This window comes from Seriola lalandi, unplaced genomic scaffold, assembly GCF_002814215.2.
Source record: "Seriola lalandi dorsalis isolate HSWRI2012SDOR001 ecotype SW California unplaced genomic scaffold, Sedor1 jcf7180002054334, whole genome shotgun sequence".
NCBI classification, from domain to species: Eukaryota; Metazoa; Chordata; class Actinopteri; order Carangiformes; family Carangidae; genus Seriola; species Seriola lalandi.
In genome coordinates this window covers 993,717-1,021,174 of record NW_019524887.1, presented here as the reverse complement: position 1 = coordinate 1,021,174, position 27,458 = coordinate 993,717, and the positions used below count along the sequence as shown (strand labels likewise).

Sequence of the window (27,458 nt, the reverse complement as noted above, 5' to 3'; positions counted from 1 at the left end):
GGGGGGGGGGCTAACACGCAGCTAGCTGTTCCTCACACCTTTTTAGGGTGAATGTTTTTTTTTTTTTTTGCATTTCACATTAGTCTATAGCTCAGACTCCAAGGGGAACTGGGACAACAGCATTTGACTCACCAGCACGCGCACGCACGCACGCACGCACGCACGCACGCACGCACACACACACACACGCACACGCACACACACACACACACACACAAATGCACAGTCGCTGCGAACAACATGGAACAGATGAACAACAAAACGAATCACACCGTAAACACACTGAGACAGGGTACATTAACAATTTATCATAAAAGTGCATCTGGGGAGAAACAAAACAGTTCTGCTGTGTGGTGCAAAACAGAGAGAGAGAGAGAGAGAGAGAGAGATACAGAGAAGGCAACACAGATGAAGCCTCGTATTAGATTGATAAACATCTCCACTAAAGAATCTCCATGGAGACGTTATAAGTCTACCACCGGGCTTTATTTGTGTTTGTAACCTTTATGATCGGGGGTGGGCTGACAACTTGGGTTGCGTCCTACCTCGTACTCCTCCTTGAAGCCGTAGCCCTCGGCGCACTTCATCTGGGTGATGTGCTGGAGGAGGTCTGCCACTCGGATGGCCGGGTGCAACTGACCCGTCTGGTATGGCACATCGACCGGCTCCCGCTTCCTCAGAGAGTGAGTGTGGGACTGCACCAGGCTGCTGGTGTCGCTGCCCATGTTCTGGCTCTCGTCTGTGGGACACAAACACAGGGACAGGCCAGGGCAGGTCAGGATGGAGAGGCAGGAGCTTACCTTGTGTGACTTATTAGTAATTTTTATAAGACATGTACGGGGGACATAATGCTTGAAGCAGTAAATGTCAGTGGTACTTCATGAGTGTATTGCCATATAAGACTAGATATGCGTTCTCTTGGTGTTGTCAACCTTCTACCGGTCCGTATCTCACTTGCAATTGTCCCCATTAACAGATGGCACATTACCTCATTTACTGTTAAGCATTATGTCACCACCCTCCAGATTGACAAACAACTCTCAGCTAGTAATCTGTTTGTTATGGATGGTCATAACAACACAACATCATTGAGTAATATGATGAGTCATGTGGTGAGAAGGTTCAGGTCCATCTGTCTCAGTGTGTGGCTGGAAAACATTTAATATCACAGGCCTACTGTACTGTACAAAAGCCTATAGCCATTCAAATATGAGGCTCTTCAGGTAAAGCGCTTACACTATGAGCATTGTGTGTGCCCTCAACTGCGAGACACAGTGTAGAGCGATTGTAAAACTCCACATGAAGATGCTGTAAAACAACAAGTTTACTTTTTTCTTTTTTTTTTCTTTTTTCTTTTTTGTTCACTGGCAGTACAGTATGCCGGTTTGGGCTGCAGCTCATATTGCAAATCAGAGTCCATTCCAGCTCTTTCATACTGTAATCCAGTCAGTGGCAGACATGAGGCACAGATGCTGTGGGGAGCCAGCGGACGATGGAGGGTGTCCATAAACATGGAGGAGGAGGATGTGAGGGGGTGCGGTGGGCCACAGTGAGCATGTTGCAGCAGGCACCGTCAAAAGCATCACACAGACACAGCGTGAATTCGACCCCCACCACCCATTGTCCCCCCCCCCCCCAAAAATGAAAAGAAAAAAACAAAAAATTCAAACCTAAGAAAAAGAAAAAAAAAACAAAACAAAAAACAACCCAGGAGGGAAGCGGAGATGGGAGGAGAATGCATGGGGTGATGCTGCCATGGGGCACTGTATGTACTTTGACCATGCTAGGCTAATGGTGGCTTGGTGGCACGGTACGGAGGGTGGTGAAATGCTAACATGTCCACTGGTCATGCAATAAATGTCGTAATGTCCATGTCAGAAGCAGCCTCTCACTGTCGGCTCGCTTTCTGAGTAAACACCACCTCCTTCCCCCAACCCAGGGCCCACTTGGGAAAACTTACCATTAATGGGCACTTTTTAGATAGCAGATACATAAGAGGTTACGTATGTAAAGAGAAAGAGAAGGAGAAGAGAGAGGAGAGAGGGGATAAGCAACAATACAGCATGAGAACCTGTTACAGTAGAGTGTTTTAGAGCTACGCTATAGGGCAAGATCACATGCCTTCCCTAGTCCAAACTGCCTAGGTAGAAAGCCTAGTCAAGGGGGGGATGTTGAGTGGATGGATGGGGCAATTTCAACAGTGCAAGACAAAAGTAAAAGAACAAAAACAAGGAAGTCATGGATTTCAAGGGAGAAAATAATGGTGAAATACTGGTTGTCTTTGGAACAAGCTCTAATTGTTTCCGTATCTGTAACTTGCACATTCTAATGATGCCAATTATTTTTTGAGTATTCTGACATTTTGAATTTCTTTCTCTAATTGCTATAATTATATTTGCATGTGCTAGTGGTGACACCTGTATTTATACCATTTTTTGTTTTTTAAAAAAAAGGAATGTGCGATGAAATCAAAAAACATTACCAATCCTCTATGATCTAATCAGTTTTGATCATTAACCTCAACTGATGAGACAATGCTGTGACTGAATGTGTCACAACTGGAAGCATGTAACCTTTTCTGGCTGCCGTAATTTCATGTTAATTGTTTCATGCTTTATTAAATGTGGAACTAACATAAGCAGCTGTCACGGCAGCGATGATGAAAGACGCTGCTTCAAGTTACACTGATGTGAAAAAAATGAATAAAAATACGGCCGAACTGTAAGTTGTGTACTTAAAAATGCCGTTATGGTGCTTGTGGTGAAGCTGGAGTAGAGTTGCTTATTGCGTCTTTCTTCTTGGCCTTGAGTATTAAATTATTACAGTTCTAGTGCCCCACTTAGTAGCAGCATTATGTGCTCCGCTGGTAGGAAAGCATCTGCTCATATAAGATGCTGCACTTTGGGCTGCTCTGCATATTCAACAAAGGCCAGTAATAATTAACAGAAGAACAAAATGCTTTTTTATAATTCTATTTTATCACTGAACAGGATGAATAAACACTGGCAAAACCAAAACAAAAACAAGTAGGTCACTAGCAGTTAGCCAAAGGCAGGGGGAGCGACATTAAAAAGAATAATAGAAAAGGTTGTTGTTTTGGAGGGAGGGGGGGGAGTTAAATGCGTAGTGAGGAGAGAGGGGAGGGAGGGAGGGCAGCACAGCTAATGCTAGACTTTACATGTTTAGACCGAACGCAACCCTTTTTGAAAATTTTTGGTGAGGGGGGGCTTTTTTCTGTCTCCCTCTCACACTGATTTCTGTTTGTGTCTCAGTGCAGCTGCTATGGCTTCAGCACACTGTAGCCTTGGCGCTGGGGCAAACTGCCCCCCCCAAAATTCCCCGTGCCCCCCTTCGACACTCCCCCACATCCAGTCCACATGTCTGTCCATGCATATGAGAGGTCAAACACGTATGTGACATCACACGCACGACACGCAATGCGGATGGGATGGAGTGAAGCCAGCCTCAGCCCAGGAGAGGAGAGCCCCCTCGTTTGACGCGGAGGGAGAGGAGGAGGGGAGGAAGGAGGAAGAGGGTGAGAGGAGGAGGAGGAGGAGGAGGAGGAGAGGGAGAGAAGCAGCAGGCAGGTATGAAGGTGAGGAAGCCATCTTTAGTAAAAGAGCCAACCAAAACCAAAAATGGAAAAAAAAGTCTGTGCTTTTTTTTTTGTTTGTCCTCACAGTTACGTCTTCAAGCAGCCATCTTATGAATGTAATGTACTGTAATTCTCTTTAACATTGAAGTAAGAAGAAAATATTCAACAGCAATGGGAAAAGAAAATGTGTCTCACCTAAGATAGCAGTTGGCACAAAGGGATCTGCTCATACCCCCATAACAAGTGCAGAAGTTGGAGGAGGAAAGAGAGTTGCAGTAAATTAAAGAAGCCAAGATAAGTCCACAAAAAACAACAATAGAAAAAAATCACAGACAGTTTTTTGGTTTCTTGCCAAGCTGCATGACAAGAAACCTATCATATTTCTGGAATAAAAAAAAAAAGCTAATTATACAGCAAGTTTAGTTGATTATAAATCTAGCTGCCCTTTACTCCATCTAATCAATGAGCTGTGATCTGATTACATAAGACATACAATTATGGATAGTATTTGGTGAAATTGAAGTCATAATTGAACAGCTAAATTCCATCTTGGTAAAGTGATAGAAAACATTTTGTGTTATAACCAGAGATGTAGCGAGGGTGCAAACCCATCTAAAGTCAATTTATCTACCTTCTCATTTGTGAAATCGTCGTCTAATTTTTAAAGCACATATGAACTCACATTACAGCCTTAGTCTGTAATTTACATAAAAAAGAAGTTGCACCAGAAACGTAAAACTAATTAATACTCATTTGAAAATATTCTCCTATTAATTTATCCCGCTACTTTTGCAGGTTACATGATGACTGAATTTCACACCTTCTGGTGTCAGTCAACATCACTGCACATGTCCTAAGCACTCCTTTGTTGACATACAGGATAAACGTGAGGAAATACAGTGTATGTTTACCTGGGTAGTAGGAGTTGGTGGGGATGGAAGTACTGAGAGTGTTGGCTTTAGGCAGCGTGAAGGAAGAGGGTGATGAACCAGCTACAGATGGAAAACAAAGAACACAACACAAGGCATTAATAGTCTAGTATTGCTTAATAGTGGACGAGGTATTCAGAACTTTTTCTTCAAGTAAAAATAGCAATATCACTGTATGAAAATAAGAATTGCATTTGTGCTCTCAAAATTACATGAAAACATGTTTACTCACGTACCTTAGGGCAAATTGTGTTTTTTAGAGCACAAACAAAATTCCATTCACCTCCATTGTATGGCAGTGGCAGCTGAAATCTCAGAAACCTTGAGCAAATTAAACTACTTTGCTAGGAGGTAGGAGAGAAATGTGTTTCTTTGTCATTTGGTCGAATGGACCCTTCAAATAAAAGTATAAAAATATTAGAAGTAAAATTTACTCAGCCCCCTGGAATCCAGATTGAACTGCGGCCATTTTTGCTGACTGTCTGTGCATTCATTTTTGTCTTTGTTAAGCACCGTCTAAACCACATGCACGGTTTCTTGTAAGTCCGGCTTCTCATTTTGTCAATCTAACAAAGTGCCCAAAAAGCATAAAAGGCATATAATAATATCTTGTTTCTTTACCAACAGTCAAGTCAATATCATGGAACATCAAGAAAAATTGCAAATACTAAAATCAATAATGGATTTTTTTGCCTAAAGGAGCTATTTGTAAGTTTTTCTATCGCTACAGAGCTAATGTTAGCATTAACAGCTGTTTACTTACCAGTCTAGACAAAACGATGTGAGTTGAGTGTCAAATTTTATTCCTTTACTCATCAAGAGCTGTCTCCAGTGGGGGGAAACAACTGTTTTGTTTCGCTTCTATTTTCTATCACTTCTTTTCTTCTACTGAAGCTAGCATGCTAACAAGCTAGCCTTGTCCTGGTCAGCCTGTCTCGTCACTTTCCGATGCTGAGTCACTGTAGTGTCCAGTCTGCCCTGGAGAATTAGCCCTAGCTCAGCGGGCATGTTATAAACTCTTATATTGTAAATGCAATGATGGCGGAAGCTGTCAGCAACATGGTTAAGTAAATAGTTGCTAATGCTAAAGTTCGCTATGTAGCTATAGCAAAACTTATAAATAGCTCCTTTAAAATTAAAATGGTCCCTGTCAGGGTTGAATTGTATATTAATGAATTATTATTACTGACTAACTACTACTAGTACTGACGTTATATACTACTTTATATACTGTTGATAAGGATATAACATATTTTTACAAGATTTATATGTATAATCTTAATTTGTAAAATAACTGGGAACTCCTGCTGTCTAACAAATTTGGTGCAGTAAAAAGAAAAACAGTATGAATTACCATAAAATAGAAGTGGTAAAGTTTAATCACCCCAGAACTAAGTGTTAATGGAAATTTCCCAGTACTGCGTTTGCTGTACCAGAGCAGAGCAGTTCTCATATGGACAATGGAGCAAATGCCCATTTTGCCATTTGGTCTGTCACCTGGTCTCACAACAAAATAAGGGCTTTTCGTGCAATGTCAATAGAGCCAACTGTCACTAACAGGGTTTGTGTTATAAGTGCAGTATGTTCAGGAGTAGGCTATAATCTGCCAGCCACGATGTTTTGAGCCAAAATGACACTATTGACAGTCATGTAAGGTCATGCTAGAGCGTACCAGAGCTTAGAGTACAATATAGAAGACAGGCAGAGTACAAACTAATGCATTTAAATCATTGACGCTGGCAGACAGATTCGAACACCCTACACTAACAGACAGTTAATCAAGGTCAGAGCATCTTTGGGGCTCATCCCCTGCAGGGGTGTGGAGACAGAGGCTGCCGCAGAGTTTTAATCTGATGGTTTTGGCTGGGATTATACCGGGTCAAGCCCTGGGTACAGACTTAGCCGAGCTGTCCATCAACAAAGTATTAACTTTAACCTGGGACGGAGAAAATTAATAGGTTATTGCACCGCAGCACATGTAGTAAGTGCTGTGTATTTCCTCCATGAATTGAAGACAGAACAGAGAGTTTAGCACCTCATGCCAGACTTCTAGTAGTGTTCATGTTTACTGAGAAGCTTTGAGGTCAGTTTTGGGTTTTCTTGTCTTGCTGTCTTATTGATCAGAATACCAGACCCCCTTCCGGCTATTAACAAGCATTTACACAGCTATTACCACAGCTGAGCCACTATAGTGCGGGTATCATCAATGGAATCCTTAAAAGTAAATTATTGATATTGCTGATTTAAGTTCACTTTTACCTAATTTAACAAAAAATTAATTAGAGAAACTGAATAAATTTAAAAAGGGAATGTGTAAAAAGGGGTAGAACAAACCCTTGAGGGCGTGTGAAGAAGGATGAAAAAAAATGAAACAATCTTTCCCAAAATCATATCAAAGTCTTTTCTGTCAAATGAAAGTAAATTCTCTTCAGCTGTTTTGAAGAAGCCGTTTCCCTACTGACTACCACAAGCGCTGGTAACAACGGGTAGTTTTTCAAAAGCGACAAAATTACTGTCAAATCATTTGCACTGACTGAATAAAGTCTCAGTTAGAACAAGGCAAAAACAGAAAAACAAAGGGATTCGAAGACAGTTCTTCATTAAAAATCCATTTTCAAAACTAATTTATGCAACTAGTTGTGGTAAGTGATAAAAAAAGAAAGAAAACACCTTTATCATGGCAATAAAAAAAGAGTTTTGACTCCCATTGTTCTGCAAAATTGGAGATTTTGTGCAGGGGAAAGTCAAAACAATTATGATTCCATGACACGCGTGTTCAAATGTTGAAAATTTAAAACCAAGATTGAGGTTCATTGTAATCCTGAAAATGTTCCTGACTCCACAGTTGACTTGGAAGAAGACCACATCACATTTTCAGCTTGCCCCAGTGTGAATACATCCTGTGTAGCCAAGTTTGATTTCTTTCTCACCTGACCAAACCAAATAAATTGCTTCCAGCCTGCTCGGCGTGTGTGACTGCAAGAAGGCAGGTAGGCTGATGCTGACCCGTCTTACCTCGGCCGTTGAGCGTGAGGGTACACTCGCTGCGGCCATTGAGTGTGAGCGCACACTCGCTGCGGGTGTTCAGCGTGTGGTTGTGCGTGTCCATGAAGGAGAGTGCCTCGTCACAGTTGGTGCCCTGCTCTGTGTAGCTCTTGTCCATGGAGTTGACCATCACTGTCATTTCCTGGCGGGTGCTGTTCAGTGTCTCCTTACGCTTCTTAGCCAATTTCCTTCACAGGGGGAAGACATAAAAACAAACAATCAGACAAAAACCAACAACGACTGCGCTTGAATTGATCTGATATGATACTGGCAGCGATGACTCATAGATGTAATGAGATGGCTGAGCTAATGTGCCCCTGGTTGTGGTCACATTAGGGTTTATTAGGCTCCAGATGCTTTTTGAAGCAGCAAAATATAAATCCTTGAGAATGTGGAAAGGTGTGACACCCTAACCCAAATACATCAGGAGGCCCTGATGATTTAAAATTAGCTTATAGTATTTGGGGGGCTGGAAGAATTAGAGTTATGAACGGTGAACTGAAACAGTCAACCTGCTTTTATTGACCTACTTGGAGTTGATGTGCTGGAGCCTACAAGCAATCTGTTCCTAATCAAACACCATTAAGGCATTGTGTACGGAGTAAACACACAGACACACACACACACATACACATGCACAAATTCAGATGTACGCGCATACAGACACTATCAGGAGACTGATTCTTATGTAAAAGCAGCTCACATTTCACCAGTCCTCGTCCTATTTCACTGACTTATGATGAAACACAGACTCAGATGCGAGAATCCACTAATCACTGACCCTTCAAAAGCCCCCACATACTTATATGAACTATTAACTCCTTACTCTTTAAGATCTTGTGATCAGGGCTTGTTGTCTGTCCCCTGGTCAAAATGGAGAACTAAGGGTCATGAGCATTTATTGTTGTGACCTCAGGCTCTCAAACAGCCTGTCATAAAGAATCCTTTCACTGATGTTGTGTGTTTTTGTGTCATCTTCAAGTGTCATATGTTGGTTTCCAGTCACACTTGTGACACGGCTCCATCCATCAATCAGACTTTATTTCTATAGCACTTTTCATACAAACAATGTCCACTGATTACTTGGTTGGTCAGACAGTCCGCTGCTTTGGTCCTGACTAAAATAAATAAGCAAAGGGATTTTGTACAGACGTTTATAGTCCTCAAAGGATGAATTCCAATGACTTTGGTGATTCCCTGACCTTTCTTCAGGTCAAAAATGTACTATGTCCAATTGTTTGATTGATTGATTGATTGATTTGATGTTAACCAAATACTTACAAAAATTAAATTAAAAACAGTTACCAAATTTTATCATGCTAACACCCTAAAAGAAGACGGCGAATATGCTAAAAATAACACTTGCTAAACATCGGCATGTTAAGCATTGTCATTGTGAGCATGTTAGCATGCTAATGTTAGCAGTTATCTCAAAGCATTGCCCTTTACAGTCTCAAAGAGCTGCTAGCATGGCTGTAGATTGTACATAATAACAAGGACTTTCTTACTTTATTATTACTACTTGCCGAGACGCAGTTGTATATGTATTATTGTCTTTTTCTTTTCATGGGCCAGAGACCTTCTGTATTTTGTGTGCGCATTGTGCCACATTTCTGTGACACAATATTGTCTTGATTCTATCAACTTGCTTAAAAACAGCTGGACAGTGAGAATCACTGAGCAGCAAACTAAGGAAGGCATTACCTGCACTGACGTTTTTGTCCTACTGATTTGAAATGAATGTACACCAAATGAGATTTTAAAACTCTCCTTCTTCACTAACTTTGCTCAAGTGTCCTAAGTAAGGCCCTGAATCCCTGAAGGTGTGCCGCTCTGACGCTAACCCTCACCTCTGATCTCGTAGAGGAAGGAGTCACTTACATAAGAGAATTTCTCTATGGCGATACATAATGCATCACATTATCACTCTGAGGAGTTAACCCTCCTATACTTCCACAGAGGTTGCGCCACAGAAAAATGGCAAACAGCTAGAGCGGGAACATACTGTAGCTATAGCTGTATCTGATGGCTGCCGCTGCTCTGTAGCTGGAGGGGGAGCAAGCGGTGTAAAAATTAACTATGGCAGCCCTCACACTGATCCTCGCACTTTGTTACTCTCTGTGTGACCCCTCTGCCTATTTGAATTGCAGTCTCTCTCACGGACAACTGCTGTCTAATGATGCACTCCTGCTGCTTTGTTTTCGCAAATCTCCTCTGTTTATTCAATTCTGTCGCTGTCTTGTGCCATATGGCAACAGGCCCCCGCTGCCTTCAAACAGTCATTTGCTCTGAAGGCCGCGACGTGAGGCTAATAGTGGAGCCGTTCTTCAGAAAGGAAAGTGACAAAGTAGTGACATTTTCATCTGCCGGACCCACTTTTTGTCTTTAATCTGCAATTAGAGTCGGGAACAAAATGGGAATCTTGTCTCTTTTTTTTTTTTTTTCCATTATAGCTTCATATTGTAATAAGAAGGAGGGAAGAAGGGAGGGGGACGGGGAGCTCTACGTACCCCAGGCAATGATTCGGCGCTGTGTGAACTCATGGGGAAGACTGTTTAGAATCACTATATTCCTGTTTTTACTACTGTATCACTGGTCTTATTTCTGCATCTGCTGAGACTTGGATTTCCGCTTTCCTGGCCTGTGTAACAGCTGAAGTCGGAGCGCTGGAGATAAACGAGGCTGCACAGAGACCAGTGCCAAAATGAGGAAAGCACCAGCAATACTGGGATGTTTGCTAGGCACGGTGGGTGTTAGATGAAGATTAATTGGCATGCTATTCTCTCCTCATTTGTAAGACGGGAAAATTTAATGATAGATGACTATATTACAGGATCTGATGTGCTGAGAGATAGTACAAGGAAGTGTACAGTAGAGTGTTTGTGCGTGGTGATGAATGTGACCATTTATCATATCCCCTGATAGTTAAAGTAACACTGCACATGGAAAAATCCCAACAAAAAATTTGTCGTTCTGATTGCTCGTAGGCATGCCCCACAATAAAATCACAAATTTCTCTGAAAAGCACTGAACGTGCATATTAAGGGGGCGAGACAGACAGATGGCAGAGATGTCTGAAGTAAAGACTGAGCTAACATGCCAGGTATCTATAACAGGCAACTCTCATTAGAGATTTTGTCTGCAGTTCAGTACATGACAGGCCTGGCATATCTGGGATCTAAGTGAGCAGAGCTCCCAACTCCATGAGTTCTGCTACAACAAAAAGGAAGCTGCTCAGATTGTGTGTCTGAGCGTGTTTGCCAGAATGTCTGTTCTGTGGGAGGTGACGCTGCTGCAGCTTCTAAAACAAGAACTTCAAAACCTCAAGCTCAGCATGGTGGGCCTCATTTCAGCACCGGAGCAGCCTAAACCTTGTGACACTGGGACAAAGGAGGCTTCATTAGAGGATCCACACACATCTGCGGTGTGTGTGCACCTTAGATGACTGACACCCAGCTGGGAGGGGCAACAGAAGCGTCTTTGATTAACCCAGTGGGGGCATTTCAGTAGTTGTTTGCACTCGGCCTCATTTCAAACTTGTCTCCATCTTTTAACACATTCCTCCACAAAGTTGTCAGTTCAGCCCTCATCTGTATACTTACTTTAAAAGCCAAAACAACAGAAAAACTGTAAAAATATTTCTCATTGCAGCCTCCGTTCAGTGGTGTACAATACTGTTTATCTGCTAACTTGATTGCTTCATCGATTTGGTAAAACAGTGCCTTGAAAAAAATGAAGATTGTCCCTCATAACTCCATAAAAAAATTAAAAAAAACCCCAAAAGAACAGCAGCAACATGAGGAGCCTTGAGTATTAGTTCTGAAGGAGTTCAACTTAGAAGAAAAACAATTAAAAAATTTCAACACTGGGTCGGCTGAGTGGTTAGGACATGTTCCCCAAGGGGGTAAAATGCTCTGAGCAGCAAGTCCCTGGTTCGACTTCAGGCGGACCAGACCACTTACTGCACTCCCACACTCTCTCTCCCCACATTTCCTGTCTGTCTCCCCTTTCACTAAAGGCATAATAAAGGCATAAAAATGCCAATAAAATGACTTGCATTAAATTTAATGTATGAAATACATATGAAATATATGTAGAAGCACATTATGGGGTGTTTCATTTATTTCAAAGTAACACTGATTATGTATTGTAGTAATCTATAAGTATCATTTTGCTGGCTGTAATGCCTCTAAAACTCTTATTCTGACAGTGTAAGAAGAATCAAATCAAATAAAATCAAGAAGAACATGAGTGAATCTATTTTTGTTCTCTGGGCACCTTATTACTAAAAAATAGGGTAGTTAAAGTTAAGGTAATGTATTTATTGATCGCTACATATATCTAACTCTAGTTTAACACTGTGTATTTAAACACATATACCTGTACAGTGTATATTATTTCTTGATCTTTAATGTGAAGTTTTCATTTTCACAAAACATACCAAAAAAACACATTGGATGCAGTTACAGTAAGTAGCTGATGACTGCAACTGTGAATTGAGCCAAACATAATTTTTAAATGTATCTATTCAAACTTCATTATTCCGTGCATGACATCCCTCCGCCCTGCTCGAGCTGCTCTTCCTCTTTCCCCTTCCTCATCAACATGCAGGGCTCGTAGGTGCAAAAATCTGCAAGGCTTGTACCAATTAATGTGATTCTTGCTGCATGTTCGGCTTGTAAGGTTTAATCAAGGTGTTTGCCCTGAGCACATTGTGTTATACATGGTACATTTAGTAGGCCTCCCATTCTGACACTGAGTGCAATAGAGCTGATTATGAAAAGTAAGATTTCTAAAGAATAGTGATGGTGATTTATATTTCTGTCTGTCTGTGTGTGTGTGTTTCCTTTTTCAACAATAGAGGAAGTTATTTAGATATTAAACGTTAATTAAAAATACTAACAGTGGCCGATTCTATTCAGTCTCTTTTCAGTTTCTCTTACTGATGTAACGCTGCAGAGACACTATCAGCATGCAGATGCGTTTACCTTTCGGGCCACTCTGTAAAATGTATGCACTGCTCATACCTTAAGGGATTTACGATATAAGTGACCACCTGCCACATGGAAATGGAACATGTCACTCCTGAATAGTGTTGGAGGGATTTGTTTTTTTTATGAGCCGATACAATAAAACCTCCGGTGGAAACATCAAGCATGACAACAATATTTATAGACTGAATTCATCAATACACAGTTCGTGCGAACACGTGTTCAAATTTTTATCATTTCATTTCACACCCCGTCTGCTGTGTTATGTTTAAACAGCATTCAGGAGGCCTCCGATGGACATTTAACTCCCGAGCCTCTTTTAAAGCTTTTATATATATGAAAACAGCTCATTTGTGAGCCAGGACTTTAAAGCTGTGTGGCATTAAAACCAAAACAATCGGCGTAAACCTGCTAAAAAGCTCTGTAGAACTGAGGAGACACAGTAATTTAATCCATCATTGATATAAAAATAGTAATAATGCAACTTCAAATGAAGAAATTAATTAATAATATATGCATGCAAATTAAATTGCAGTGCAGTTCTCATGTAGCTGTAGCTAAGAAAAAGCTATTGGTCCTTTGTAAAAGACCAGTGCTGGTTTGATACAAGGAAAAGATAAATGATTGATTTAGTTGCCAGTTGCACTGAACATGGACTCATGAGAACCAGTTTTGAAGGACAACACGGTTTTCTTGTTGCAGCTACTATTAGCACAGTAGTTAAGGCAAAACCAAATTTTTCTACATATCTTATAGCGTAATTAGTGTACCCCAAATATTTCAAAGTGGTGTTTGTTTCTAGTTAAATTAGAAATTGTCTTTGGCTGTACTGTGGAAACTTTTTACTTTTAATGTTTATAGGATTTTCACTGAGAGATTAATTTATTATGTTACATGATAAAAAATAAGTAGGCTATGGGTTGGGTTACTTTTACAGAAGGAATCTAGTCATTCACATCACATACCTGAGGTTTGGGGAACACTTGGCGAGCCTGACAAATCAGTCAGAAAGCGATACGCTAAGTGTGTTTCTACTTAACATGCCCGCTGCTTGATGGATGAATCCAACTCCCACGGGAACAAAGACCCAATCGCAACCCTTGCCCTGTGCCAATTGATCTCCCTCTTGTCCCCAGCAGCAGCAGGCACAGCGGCCGGCGCAGCCACCTGATTAAAGAGCGGTCATATATTTGATCACACATGTAACCGCATTCCTAATGAGCGCTCTGACTGATGTTGTGTGGCGTGCTAACCCCCGCAGCCACCTCTGGCAATATACCTAAAGTGCATATTTTGGCGACTGCAGGATGTTCTCATGCCTTTAAAAGACTTTGATGAATGCATGAGAGCATTAATAGGGTTCATCAATCATAGAGGTGTTGTAATCTCATGGTCGACAACGAGGCTGTCATCAGAACTGCAGATGAGCACTTCAGAGAGCGCTCCAGAGGAGAGCTTCTTCGCTTGCGGTCTATAATTAATTTGACAATATAAACTTTGTATATACGCAGCATATTAGTTATATCTGCTTGTGAGCTGAGACACATAGAAAGCCGTAACAGAAGGGGGAAGAGGAGCAAACAGCCGTGGCGAGATGCAACAATTTTCCAGTTTCTGACTTAAAACTTCAAGGTGAAAGAGTACTTGTAAATTAGCTATCATGTGCTTCCCTTAGCTCTCCCCACACCAGAGACAGATGTAAGGAGAAGATTGTCAGAAGGGGGGATTTTTCCTCTTGATGCACAGCTGTACCACCTTTTAGTGACCTCCTAGAAAGATCTTTTGGTTTTACTTGGCGGTGCTGGCCTTGAGTTGAGCATCATGATGTAGTGAGCCAAAAAGTTATTACTACACTCCCATTTTCATTCATTTACTCAGCCAAAACATGACAGAGGTGCAAATTAGATAAGAATTGTGTATACCGCCTCTGATATTAAACACCTTACATGCACTGCGAAATCCATACAAGGACTAGGTGAATATGAATCAATCAAATCATCATTAAAATGAATTCTACCTTTTGAAATAATGTATTACTCCTTCTAGCCACTCATAAATATGTAAATGAACAGGCATCTTGTATGAAAATGTTATCGGTCTGTTGTAGAGTTTCCATCGCAACGTCTGTACAGGGGTCAGTGTGACTTGTTACAGCAATCCTAAGACTTCCGTGAAATTAGAATAAAAAAATTTTAAAAATCTGAGGAGAAATCCCTTTTTCTTCTTCTATCTGTTCAACCCGACTTTGCTCTGGTCTTATTTACTCTCACATTCGCAAAGTGCGTTTTATTATCTATTAGTATTTGCTGCTGCTGTGGCACATTTCCACACGGGGATCATTAATCCTTCATCCTTATCCAACTGTATATTATGTTGTTATCTTGTCAACTTTAGAGAGGAGTCACAACAGTCCAACCCTTTGGTTCCCTTCTTTTTAAATCGTAACAGCAAACCCTCAATTCATTTTGACACATCAGACTGTAGAGAAACGTGGACGTGGTTGCTACCGAGGCTGGCTTTTGTAACTCAAAACCATACTGCCAACAACTGTGTGGAGCCGGAATATACAACCTGAAACCCCGTCAATCAAAGCAAACACGCCTCCAAATAAGACTTATAATGTCCTGTTAATGGAAGAATAGATCATCCAAAATATAAAATTAGCTATCAAATCCCTGACTTCCTGTGGGGAATAATGTATTGACTTGTGTACAGAAAAATTGGGATCTTTCCCACCGTCTATTTTGGAGCCAGCTTTTAGCAGCTACAAAAAACTAAAGTACATCTTAATGCATTTCTGTCATAGTTGCTTTGATACAAATGCATGCACACTAGCATTAGGCCAAGAAAGCAACGCAACACACACACACACACACACACACACACACACACACACACACACACACACACACACACACACACACACGTAATAATTAAAAAAACTATATTTTGATTGTTTCACTGACAGCCTCGTCTTTCCCTGCTTAGCTCAGCCAATGTGTGTTCACAGCTTTGATGACACCACTCCTCTAAGTCATCGGGCTTTCCATTCAAGACAGCTGTGATCTAATATGAGTGACACACCGAGTATTCAGAGTAGTATTATCTCCAGGTGTATTCTAAGATGTTCTTTGATGCGAGGCAGCCTCCATTCTCTCCTCTGATCACAGTCATCTCAAGACAGATTAGTTGGCATCCGTCACAAAGACCGTACAGAGGGAGCCTATGAGCTACAGCGGAGAAGGCAGAGCTGCAGAATAAGCTTCTTTACCATTCAGAGGTGTGATGTGGAAGGCGTCTGTTATATTAAGAGCGAAACAAGCAGCGCTACGGCTATTGTTTTATGATGTTGGAGACATCTAAATAGAAAGGAGGCTAGTCTGTGATCACATTAGCTTGTTCGGTATGTGATGCAAACGTCTTATCAGCTAAAGACACAACTCCACCATCACCATAGAATCAATGGGATGGACGTGCAGTAACCCAAAAAACATGCTCGGAAAAAAAAAAGAAAAAAAGCAGGAAAAAGCTGAGAGAGAGAGAGAGAGAGAGAGAGAGAGAGAGAGAGAGAGAGAGCTTGAGGTGGTTTGATGACAGAGTGAGAGGATGGAGCAGGGGTAGAGAAAGACTAGAAATTATCACATGCATATGGAGCCAAATTGGTAAGGTCAACATGTTAGCTCATGCTTTAAATTTTCAGCGTAAATCCTATAAATGTGGTCGATTCTACAGAGTTATCGACTGCATTTTTTTTTGTTTTTTTGGGCATTTGCAGAGTGTATACATGTGAAGTATTTGAACTACCTCATTGAGGTTCAGGGCACAACTAAAGCATAGATACACTGTGATAGGCACTTCAAAAAAAATCTAACTTTGACAAGTCAACAGAGATGAAATCATTGGAGGCCAATGAAAAATTCACACTCAGTAAAAATGCAGTAGCTGCTGCATTGATTTTTCTTTTTCTTTCATAAGACGAGCTTGGCAGCCGTACAATCATTAAGGCAGTTTAGTTCATCATTTGATAAACAAACCCCTTAAAAGTCTTGCAGAAATTATGTCTGCAATAACTAACATGCTTCTGTGCTTCCTTCACTTGACAGTTTAGATTTTGTGGGGGTGCAGCTGCGTCTGTCTGCTTTTCGTCAGAAGTGGTGCCAATGTGACACACAGCGTGATGCGCTCATCGCGTGGAGATGGCATTGGAGTGGCGTCCTCCGTTCCCCCAGCAGAGATTACAGTTGGGCCTCTGTAATAGCTCTGGCCGGGGAGGAGGATGACATGGCTCTTTGCATGCATGGGAAACAGCGTGTGGGTGAGAAGCATGGCACTAACATTACACAAAGTGGTTACTTACAGGTAGTAAGTGTAGGAGTGATAGGTTCTTCTGCCGAGTGGGGTGGTGGTAGGATTTAAGCAGTGGAGGAGGGGGGAGGGGATGGAATGAAAAGGAAAGAAAAAGTAAAAATATATTAATGTTTGAAAAAAGAGTAGAAATGAACAAAATCAGATATGGTGGCATACGTGGAGGTAAACTAGTGAACGTGAGGGCAAAGGTGATCACTTGGAGTCATGTCATGCTTTGCGAGGGGGGGGGGCGAGAGGGGGGAGGGGCCTCAATACAGTACAATACAAAAACTCTAGTTAAATTCATATGGAGCTAGTCTGCAGCATGAGATTGCAAATCAGAAGCAACCAGATTGTCGCTAAACAACCCCGCCCCCCACACACACACACACACACATTTTTCTTTTGTGAACACATAATTCTATCCACCTATAAAAATTACCATATCTGACCTCCAAGGCTGAAACTTAATGAGTGGATTGAATGTCTAAACACAACTCCGATTCCCTGTTGGTAACAATAAATTACACAAAATTCAACCAATGAAGTCGTCTCCATCTCTGGTTTGATTAAGGCTAATTGAAAACAATTCCATTTGTGTGTGCTGATGATTTTCACACCCACCCACTGATGGCTGTTCTACACAGACAAGGCCCTGCGGTAGTAAATGAAGATTCGTATATTACTGTCAAAAATAAACACGGAACACGGTGATCTTATTAGTACACAACTAAGCCTTCCCACTCAGTTACATCTGCTTCTTCATCTACTGTTCTGACCTTTATTCTTCATTTCAAGACAATCAATCTAAAATTAAATGGGAGAAAGTACAGTAAAGTACAGCTAACACACACTAAGTTTTTACTGGAATTTTCTTTTTTTTCGTCCTAGCATTTGACAAAGGAAATATTAAAAGGAACAAAAATCTCTGCAGAATCTGACACTGTATTATTCCAAGCCTTGGTGTGGACAAACGGGGGGTTGATATTTGCTGAGCTTTAGCTCCTATGATTGCTGGGATATGTACAGAAGACCTCTCTCCAGTATGAGGTCCAGGGCTAATGTAAACTTAGCCTCCAGCTACGCGGCCATCCTTTTTTCTTTGAGTCTTTCATCATATTTTCTTTCTCATCTCCTCCCTGCCTCATCCCATACCACAGGCCTCAAAAACATTTCTTTCCTATTCCCATTCCAACGTCATTGAAGCGCTGCGCATTTGTTTGAGGGTGCCGTGGAAAGGGATTAATTTTTCATGGCACACTGTATCTCATGGTTGTAAACAGCCTTAATGGGGCGTATCAACATAATCAAATTAATTATTTACCACGATGCTGACAATACTACTGTTTGAGGGAGGAATGTACAAAATGACAGAAACAGAAACTACTTATTTGTGAGCACTCTGCAACCAAGTTCAACCTCCTCTTCCACAAATGTGAATCAGTATTTCAACGAGTAAGAAAGAAAACGCTTACCTTTTCTTCATGAGGAGTACGACTCCTAAGAAGATGATGACGAAGAGGAGGATGCCGGCGATGACCCCCGCGATCTTCACAGTGTGGTCGGTTTGTTTTTCCGGCTCCACCGCGTCAGGTTTGTGAGTGGCTGCTCCTGGAAAACATCACAATGCATATAGATCAAACAGAGAAAGTGTAATTAATAGAACAGGGTGTTTGACTGTTTGCTATTGTTCTGCATGAACCTAACAGCACAGAAGACGTCTATATTTTCAGTGTTTCCTCTTATTGATTTTGACTGTGTGGAGGACTGAGGTTGATTAATCAATACACTGATATTCTGTGACATTCTGTGGACCAGAAATATCAATACACGTTTATTGGCTCAAAGTAATGTTTATTTCTGAAAGTAAAAGTCTCCCTATTGTCCTGGAGACTCCACCTTTAGCTCCGTCCTCAGTGGCCATCAGCGCTCTGTGGATGGAGCTGCACCGGGAGAGATAAGTGCGCACCATCTTTACCCTTGGTTAATCATGTTTGGGGCAAATGGTTTGCTGGGCTGTAGAAAAATGTACGATGCAGGACGGGAAAGATAATACCCAAGAAGATAAAAAAGCCTGAAATAACCAAAACATTAAATATCAGCTCGGGCGGAGATAGCCAACAACCAGAGAAAAGAAGTGAGAGGGAGAGGATGAAAAAAAAAAAGGAAAAAAAAAGAGCAGCTTGTTTTAACAGCATCTGCTCCCTGGGAAGTGATAAGAAGCAGTCTGAGGAGGACAACGTTGCTGGAATCACAACTGTCCACCTCAACAACGCCATTATTTCTTGTCACCAGGGGTAAATTTAGAATGATAAATTGTTATGTCAGACAAATCTGTTAGAGCGAGCTTCCTTCACTCCTCAGCGTTGCCATTTTCTCTCCCTATCAAAAAAAGGTAAATATCCATCCCAGGGTGGTGGTGACATATTGTTCTTGCACTGCTGTGCTGTTATCAACGGCCGTGCCTTTATTTACATATCGGTTTTTAAAAGGCAGAGCGGTGGAGGATTTCACAACTGGTGACACATTAACAATCACGTCTGGACTGATGGAGTTGATCCCCCCCCCCCCCCCCCCCCCAACATACTGTTACAGGCTAATCCTACCGAAATGCTGTCAGAGACACATCTCCATTTAAGTGTCGAGAGCTGTTGCGTTCAATATTCTTCCATTCAAGCCTGAGAAAACTTTTCACACCCAACAAGTGGAAGCCGAATTTTGATTGTTAGATGCTACGCTGCTGAAAATTCTCCAGATCTTCACGGTGAGCACTTCAGCATCCTTTTGTGTGTTTACAGTTGTCACAACTGCAGCTACCAACCACTTAATCTCCCAGAAATAATGAGAAATATTCATGAAAGGGGATTAACTCCTGTCAGAAATCTCCAACATTGACACATCAAATGGCAAATGCACCTCAAACAGGTCTTTCATGTCCAGTAATGCTGAGAAGATGAAGGCAGAAGACAACGGCTGCAAGTCTTTGATTTAATCTCACTGACTTTATGCAAATAGCAAGACAATAAACAAAAAAAAAACAAACAAACAGAAAAAAACAAAAAAACAATCACACACATGCAATATTCCACTTGTTTGTTTTCCCTCTTGAGGGAATCGTCAGTATGGCCGCCACATTAAGCACCAGGTTGTGGACAGAACAACGTAGATGGTCAGAGAATGTGCAGGATGCTACGGGTCTGACCTGTTAGTTGGTTGTCGCCGGCTGCTGGGGCGATGCGGATGTACGGGGTTGTGAGCTGAGTCACGAGTATGGCGGCTGAGTATAGTCAGTGGATCCAGGATGGCATGCAAAAGAGAGAGGGGGGGGGGGAGAGAGAGAGAGAGAGAGAGAGAGAGAGAGAGAGAGAGAGACCACACTGAAGCTGAAAACGGCACCATCATGCAACACTGAGGCAGAAAAAGACAACCGTTACAGAATTAGACAGCATTTCTTCCGTCAAGTCACACAGAAGTTTGTATGTCCGTGAGCTTAATGTGGTGCATAAAAATGTGCGCGCCCCCCCCTCCTCAGGTGATGAATTGATCCTATGATCCCTCCACTTCTAGTATATGCTATTTGACTTCAGCCTATTGAGCCATGTAGACGGAGATATCTGGAACTCCGCAAGAAATCCATAGTGGAGCTGCATGCAAACTCCACAATATACGAGATTGTTGGGGCGTGTGACAGGACCTCCCACGGCTCAGAACAGAGTGTGACTGGGGCTCCCTCTGGCCTTATCAATTCTGCTCCCCGATCAATGGTGCTTAGACTTCATCACCCCTAATGTGTGGAGCAGGATGCACAGGCAGCATAGCTAAGTACCTACAGACCTCGGTGGGCGCACAAGCTGCCTCCCAGTCATGGAAAAACACATGTTCTTGATCAATCTATTGACCAGATTCACGTGAAGAGCATATCACGCACGCTTGTCTTTTAAGGCGACTACACTGAACCCCGAACCTGTTTCTACTGTGTTATTTAAAGAGGAGTGAGGCTAACATGTGGGTTGTCAGTATATATGGATTTCAAACATGTTCATTTTGTTAGTTCTCAGAAGTCAAATGCGAGTCGTGTTAGAAACGTCCCCGTTCACACAGTCTGATGCGGCCCTACCTTTGGTGGCGACTCGAACACAGTCGATCTTGGTCTCCTGCACAAACAGATAAATCAAAAGGAGGAAAGGGGGGAAGAGGAGGAAAGAAAAGGAAGAGGATCAGAGATCATTATAACACACATGCACAGACGTGAGACGCACACAAAGGCGCACTTTGGGCGGCAACAACACCTATCCAAGAACCCGTGGTTACAACAAAAACAGCTCGACCAGCTCCATGCTGTCCCCTATCATCTGTTGAGCTCAATGACTGTGACACAAAACGCAGTTAGGCGAGAGGGCCCATAGCACAGATTAGTGGTGCTGAGCTGCTGATTTGTCAGCCAACAGCGATCTGTCGGCAGCCTGCAGCTCAAGGTGGTCAGCCACTGTGGAGAAACCAGAGCCCTGTGACAAGCGACACCAGCCCAGCATGCGGGGCTCCAAAATGACACGTCAGGGAGCCTTTCTGAATATGTAATGGAGTTTCAGCTCTGACAACAGCCTTCAACAACATGAGAAAAAAAAAACACTCACACACGCGCACACACGCCTCTCGCTGTTGTCAGAGAAGTTTCTTGTCAACAATGGTCTAGTGAACAGGAAAAAGGACACAGACAGGAACAGGGAGGCAATGAGTAATACAACACAAAAGACATGAGTGCTGTGTCCCTGTGTGTTGACCCAGCCAAGCTGTCCAACGAGCAACGAGCACACACGGGAGAGACAGCATTTAGAGACCATGAGGGGCATAATGAAGAGAAGGAGGGAGGAGGAAAAAACATCAACATTCATGCGATCCTGGGTGCATGTGCGTCGCCATTACCGCAGCTTTTAAGCTGTCAGATGGTCCTTTTGTTAAAGGCGGCATTACAAGAAGTCATATTAGATTTTGATTTGAATAAAGGGATAAAAAAAACAAATAAATAAAATCGAGGTATGGATGGCACTCACCTTCTCTAAGTGCTAATTTTGTTTAAGAGGCCCACACAAAGCACTCCAACATCATTAGACATTAATTAAAGCTTGCAGTTTTATCCACTGACAGTGATGGCTTAATGAAAGAGAGTGCATTTGGCCACTGTAAATCAAAACACAGAATACAAAAAATGATGTGAGAAATGTCTCTATCGCTGAGACGGAGCTTTCTGCTGTGTCAACAAGGGACTCTTTCATTTTGTTTGTTCAAGGAAGAGTATTATCAACACAATTCATACCCCTCACCCACTCGCCCCGGAAAGTTTCAGACCGCCAGTGCTTTACTCTCAAGAGCAAACTCGCTAATTGCATTCGGCCCTGCCTCACGTGTTATTTCTGTTGCCTCCTTAAGGACGTGCTGGTGTTTCTCAAGGAGGCTGTTTACGGTGATTCTCATTCAGGACCACAATCGGTGGGGGCTCTTGAAGCGGCCGCTGAGCTGTCGGCAACGCTGGCTCTGCGGAGGGAGGGCCCCGGCCAAGTGCCACTCGATGACAGGGGCTGCGACCTGCACGATTGGTAACCCTGTTGTTGTTGCCTGCCTCCCACACTTAACTGCCGCTGCGGCGACTGCCTCCCTTAAATGCCGTTGATCAGAGGCTCGTCTGGCATTTGGCATAAAGCTCCATTGGAAAAGGCAGGAGGAACGGGGGCCACGGTAATGGAGGGAAAGAGCATGTCACTGCAGAGAGCTGCGCATTCCAAGCTTGACCCTGCTGGAGCCTATTAAGAGTGCAGACAGTGGTGTCGGAGCACCACCCCAACAGAGCTCTGACATGTCTACCAGAGGCCACATGCGATCGTGCCGCTGCGTGCACGTGTCTGCCTGTGTGCTCAGTTACTGTGTAGAGTCGGTTCTGCGCTCAGTCACTTTGTCAACAACTCCTTCAGTCAGCCTTTCACTCTCATTAAACCATATTTTCAACATTTTTAAAAGACGATGTTACAGTAAGTCAAATACATGTAGTTACTCCACTACATTTGTTCGACAGTACAAGTACAATAAAGCGTAATATGTCCCTATGAATTATAGTGGAGAACAAGTATAAAGTTAACACACTAAAGAAAAAGGAAAAGAACCTCAACATTTGATTTGATAAATGTACTTTGTTACTTTCTAAAGCGAACACACAGTTAGCAGAATTTCAACACTTTCTCATTTGGAGCCATGATGAAGTGCAACTAACTCAAATGATATGGAGAAAATAAAAAACTTGAGAAACACCCACCCCGTTGGCTGTGCTGACAGCCTGGTAATAGATGCTGTAGCTCTTCTGGGGCAGCAGAGGGGCGTTCCAATAGCCGTTGTAGGTCTTGTTGTCCCCCACAGTGAAGGGCTGGGGCGAGTGGATGCCGCCGGCGGGGAACTGAGCAGTAAAGTAGTACTGCGAGTTTAGGAGCGTGGCGTTCTGGAAGTGGATGGGAACTGGGTAGCAGCGCAGGATTTCTGCTGTGCCTCGTGCTCTGCGTGGACGTTCCTCCTCCACCACCACCTGGTACGCACTGCAAACCAAGGGACACAAACAGAGTTAACAGACTCCAATCGTAGAACGCCGCTGCCAATCCTGGCAAAGTCTCTGTTTTTGCCGCTTTGCATTACCAAGTGTAAAAATGGCTTCGATGTGACAGGCACTGAAATGCATGTGCTCAAAGCTCCAAAATCTCAGAATACAACGAGGCTCAAGAAACTCTTCTTTATTTAGATGTGGGATAGAAGTTGTTAAAGGTTTTAAATCCAGCTACTAAGATATAATACATGATCACGTGCACGTCCTCTCATATACGTAAGACATTTTGAAACCTTTCTCAGATTTCTTTTGGTGTGTACAAGTTAGAAAACAAGCTGCAATTGATTGGCTTAAGCAGCGTTACACATGGGGACAAGCAGCTACAGGAAGTGTCGGTGACTGAAACTTTTACCAACAGCATCGCATGACTTTGTTGATAAAACGATAAAAGTGTGTTCGTAAAAACGCTTTTAAACGTCACTCGACGAAGTGGACTCACATTAATGTACCTGTGGTCACAAACAACTTATCTTTCTTAAATTAACAAATTAAAAATTCATTTTTGAAATCTAAGTGAGCAGGATGAACTCAAGGGACACAGGACAGGGCCTGACGTTATTTGCTTTTTCATTATTCAACAACTGAAAAGGTTAACGGTTCTTTCCATTTCCTCTCCACCCGAGCCCTGTGTTTAGCTAGATCAAAACTGCAGCCCTCTGTGCCTCTGACAGAGATGACATTGTCTCTGAGCCGACCACTTAGCTCGAGGGGGAGACTGACTGTCTTATAGGCGTTCATGTTAGTATGCATCTCGCATCCACCTGTTAAATCTATTGAGTCGCTGAGTGACAAAGAGTCTGTTTACAGCTGCCACGGAGAATAACCAGCCATGATTGGGGACTAGTGTTCCATTTCCAAAAGAGTCACACAGACAACAAGTTATTATCACAGAAGACTGAGCACAAGTTGCACTGCTCAGTGAATGAATGCATGAATAAATGTGTGAATGAATGAATGAATGAATGAATGAATGAATGAATGAATGAATGAATACTATGATGTGACGTGCTCTGGTGCTCTAGTTCTGGAAAGCTGATTTCTGATTTTACAAATGAAAAAAATAAAATTGTTGAAATGAATCTTTATCTAAAAAGTTATCCTGCAACAGTTTTGACCATTAGTAGCACTATGGAGCAATTTTATAAGACGTGCTTCCGCATGCACATCATCCATGATACAATCCGTTTTGCTCGTATCATGCATGTGCATGAGGACATACTCAGGCTCTCAGCTACTGTACAGGACATTATTAGAGCGGAGTTTGACATAACTCCACAGGCTCATTCCTTATGACCGACCATGCAAATCGGCACGATGTGGAGCTCATGGGGATCCGTGCACTCTACGTCACTCGTGCTCTCATGGATCTATAATGTATGGCAGTTCAAAGCTTTGATGAATCGGAATAAAGAAAATTCTTTGAAACTCCACTGGATGTTGACGTCAGTTCGAGAGCAATTTTTCACTTACGTAAATTCATAATTTCCTTGCTTTTTCTTAAAATCTTGAATATAATGCAGGTACTTGATCGCTAGCGTTTAGCAATCATGTTTCATTAGCTGAAAAATACGTGACCTCAAAATAAGTCCTCGCCAAATAAGAAATAAATTCAATCACGCTCATGTACACTGCTCTCTTTGTGAGTTTGCGTTTTCAAAACAGTTTGCCAATTTATACATCTATTTTGCAAACAGCCATTATTTCAGTCATTGTGAACCATTCATATCTATCTAATGTAAAAATGAGTGGGCAAGGCCGGGCAGGATGTGGAGCTTGGATGACCCTGAACATTTTTTCCTATCCAGCATTATTAGAACAACAAGTGGGAAAAAAATAACTTTGTCTAAAAAAAATGTGCACTGCATCGGCTGTACCCTTAAGCTGTATTGTGGCAGTGCAAACAACCCTGGAGATGATCAATTGTTCCCTGCGGTTGGTACTGGATGATTAAGTGTCCCCTTGTGTGTACAGCATATGCTCTTTAACCCTATAGTTTATCATAAGATGCTTGCAGTGTCATTAGAAAATCCCCCTTTGCTCCTATTGGGTGTGTCCCAATTCCTCCGAGCTCTCCTGTTTAGTGCCGGGTTGGGAGGTGATGAAATATTTAATCCTGCAGAGAGTCTGCAGGAGAAATCAGCCTTTAATTACTGTTCCCTACTGAGAGCAGAGGTCAAAGGGCAGGTGGAGACGGTACACGGGAGCCACTTAAGTAGCTCCAGAGCAGCAGAGAAATGAGCGATGAGGCTGTGTGGAGGCCGGAGTCAAAACACTGCAGATCTGATGTCATCATGGTTTGATGAGTATGACAATAAGCGTTGTAAGCCGAGAAAGACTGACTGACTCCGGCATGACTTGTGGCCACAATAAACTACGGAATGACTAACAATGATTTTGTTTTCATTTCGCTGTGGAAACGTACACTCACTCACATCTTGCTCATATTGGTACTTTATATTCCAAATCAATCTGCAGATAGTGAAATAAAAACAAAAGCTGGCTCCCCCCGGGTGGCTCCTTATGATATGATGATGTGGCTGTGCCATGACTTAATGATAGACACAGTATGAATGGGACTGGTTTCCTTTCCTCAGGCAAAATACCAAGTGCCAAAGGCTATGAGGCTCCAAGGGTAAGAACTCCTGTAATGTGGAAATCTAAACCACTGTTGCACTTCTACAGAAAATTCACTGCAGCAAGAAACTTAAAAACTTGCTCACAATGAATTTGCAATTTAATAAAAGTGTTTTGTTCATCTTTGTAAGTGATAGAGACTATAATATCTACTTTACTGGTTTTCACAAGTATTTTTCAGCAGTAAGTTGCTGTATGCTTATAAAATATTAAAGCGGCACCATTCCTCTGTGTCTGAAAAATATACCTCCTATCCTCCTATCACCTCCTCCTGCCTGCATGTAAAAAGTAAAACTGACTCATGAATTGAAAGCGCAGTGATTCCTTTTATTTTTCTGTAATTACTGCTGTCATGCTAATGTGCCTTTGAGCAGCTGACACCTTGTCTCCTCATGCTGAGTTCACAATTTACAGTATGAGTCATTTTGACAGACCAGAGTGATTTAGTCATATTCTTGATTTAATATGACACGAATGAGCAACGAAATAACAACAAAACAACAGATGAACAACAGTGGCTTGATAGCAAGAACAAAACTTCCTTTGTAGCTGGTGTTTTATTTGATCTGATACCCGCCAGAGGATTGTAAGATTCTTACATTCACACTGATGATGATTATCTAGTGATGGTGGAACTGTTCAGATCACTTACTGAAGCAAAAGTAGCAATACCACAGTGTAAGAGTACTCTGCGTTCAAAATGTTACATCCGATATAGTACAAATGTCTTAGCAATAAAAAGTATAAAAAGTACAAGTTCTCAAGCAGAATGGTCTCCGTCAGCGTCATATTAATATATTACTGGATGGTAATCGAGGCGCTATGATATGAGTGGTGCTTTAATGTTGTAGTTGTTTAAGATGGAACTAATTTAAACTGTTTCTCAATACTATTAGTGACTGGTAGTTTTATCTATTGTATTCTTGTTGTAGTTAAAACTATTGTAACTGATCATCCATCCATCCATTAGCAATACTATTGGTCCTTAGAGGGTCGTAGTGGGGGCTGGAGCCAATCCCAGCTGACAATGGGCGAGGGCGGGGTAACACCCTGGACAGGTCGCCAGTCTATCACAGGGCTTTCACTGTTCGTGTTTGCTGTATTTTGTGTTTAAAAATCCGACATGAAAAAGTAACTCGCTGTCAAATATATATATAATAAACAGTACATTCTTTCTTTCAGAAATGTAGTGGAGTAGAAGTTTCGAGTAGCAAAACATTCAATGGCAAATGAAATCACCCCTCCCACCCATCCAACCCCCCCCCCCCCCCCCC

General features: G+C 42.1%; 1 protein-coding gene across 1 annotated transcript in view; it reads right to left on the bottom strand.

Annotated features, from left to right (window-relative positions):
- The window catches only part of LOC111655882 (protein tyrosine phosphatase receptor type M), a 149,163-nt gene that overhangs the window by 33,009 nt on the left and 88,696 nt on the right, over positions 1 to 27,458 (bottom strand). Inside the window, exons 12-20 of the mRNA XM_087174279.1 lie at positions 23,212 to 23,485; positions 21,025 to 21,061; positions 20,110 to 20,184; positions 18,383 to 18,518; positions 16,918 to 16,947; positions 7,540 to 7,757; positions 4,507 to 4,587; positions 3,791 to 3,817; positions 546 to 739 (exon numbers count right to left, since the gene is read on the bottom strand). Of these exons, the coding sequence (XP_087030405.1) occupies positions 546 to 739; positions 3,791 to 3,817; positions 4,507 to 4,587; positions 7,540 to 7,757; positions 16,918 to 16,947; positions 18,383 to 18,518; positions 20,110 to 20,184; positions 21,025 to 21,061; positions 23,212 to 23,485 (1,072 nt within the window). The remainder of the gene's footprint in view (positions 1 to 545; positions 740 to 3,790; positions 3,818 to 4,506; positions 4,588 to 7,539; positions 7,758 to 16,917; positions 16,948 to 18,382; positions 18,519 to 20,109; positions 20,185 to 21,024; positions 21,062 to 23,211; positions 23,486 to 27,458) is intronic.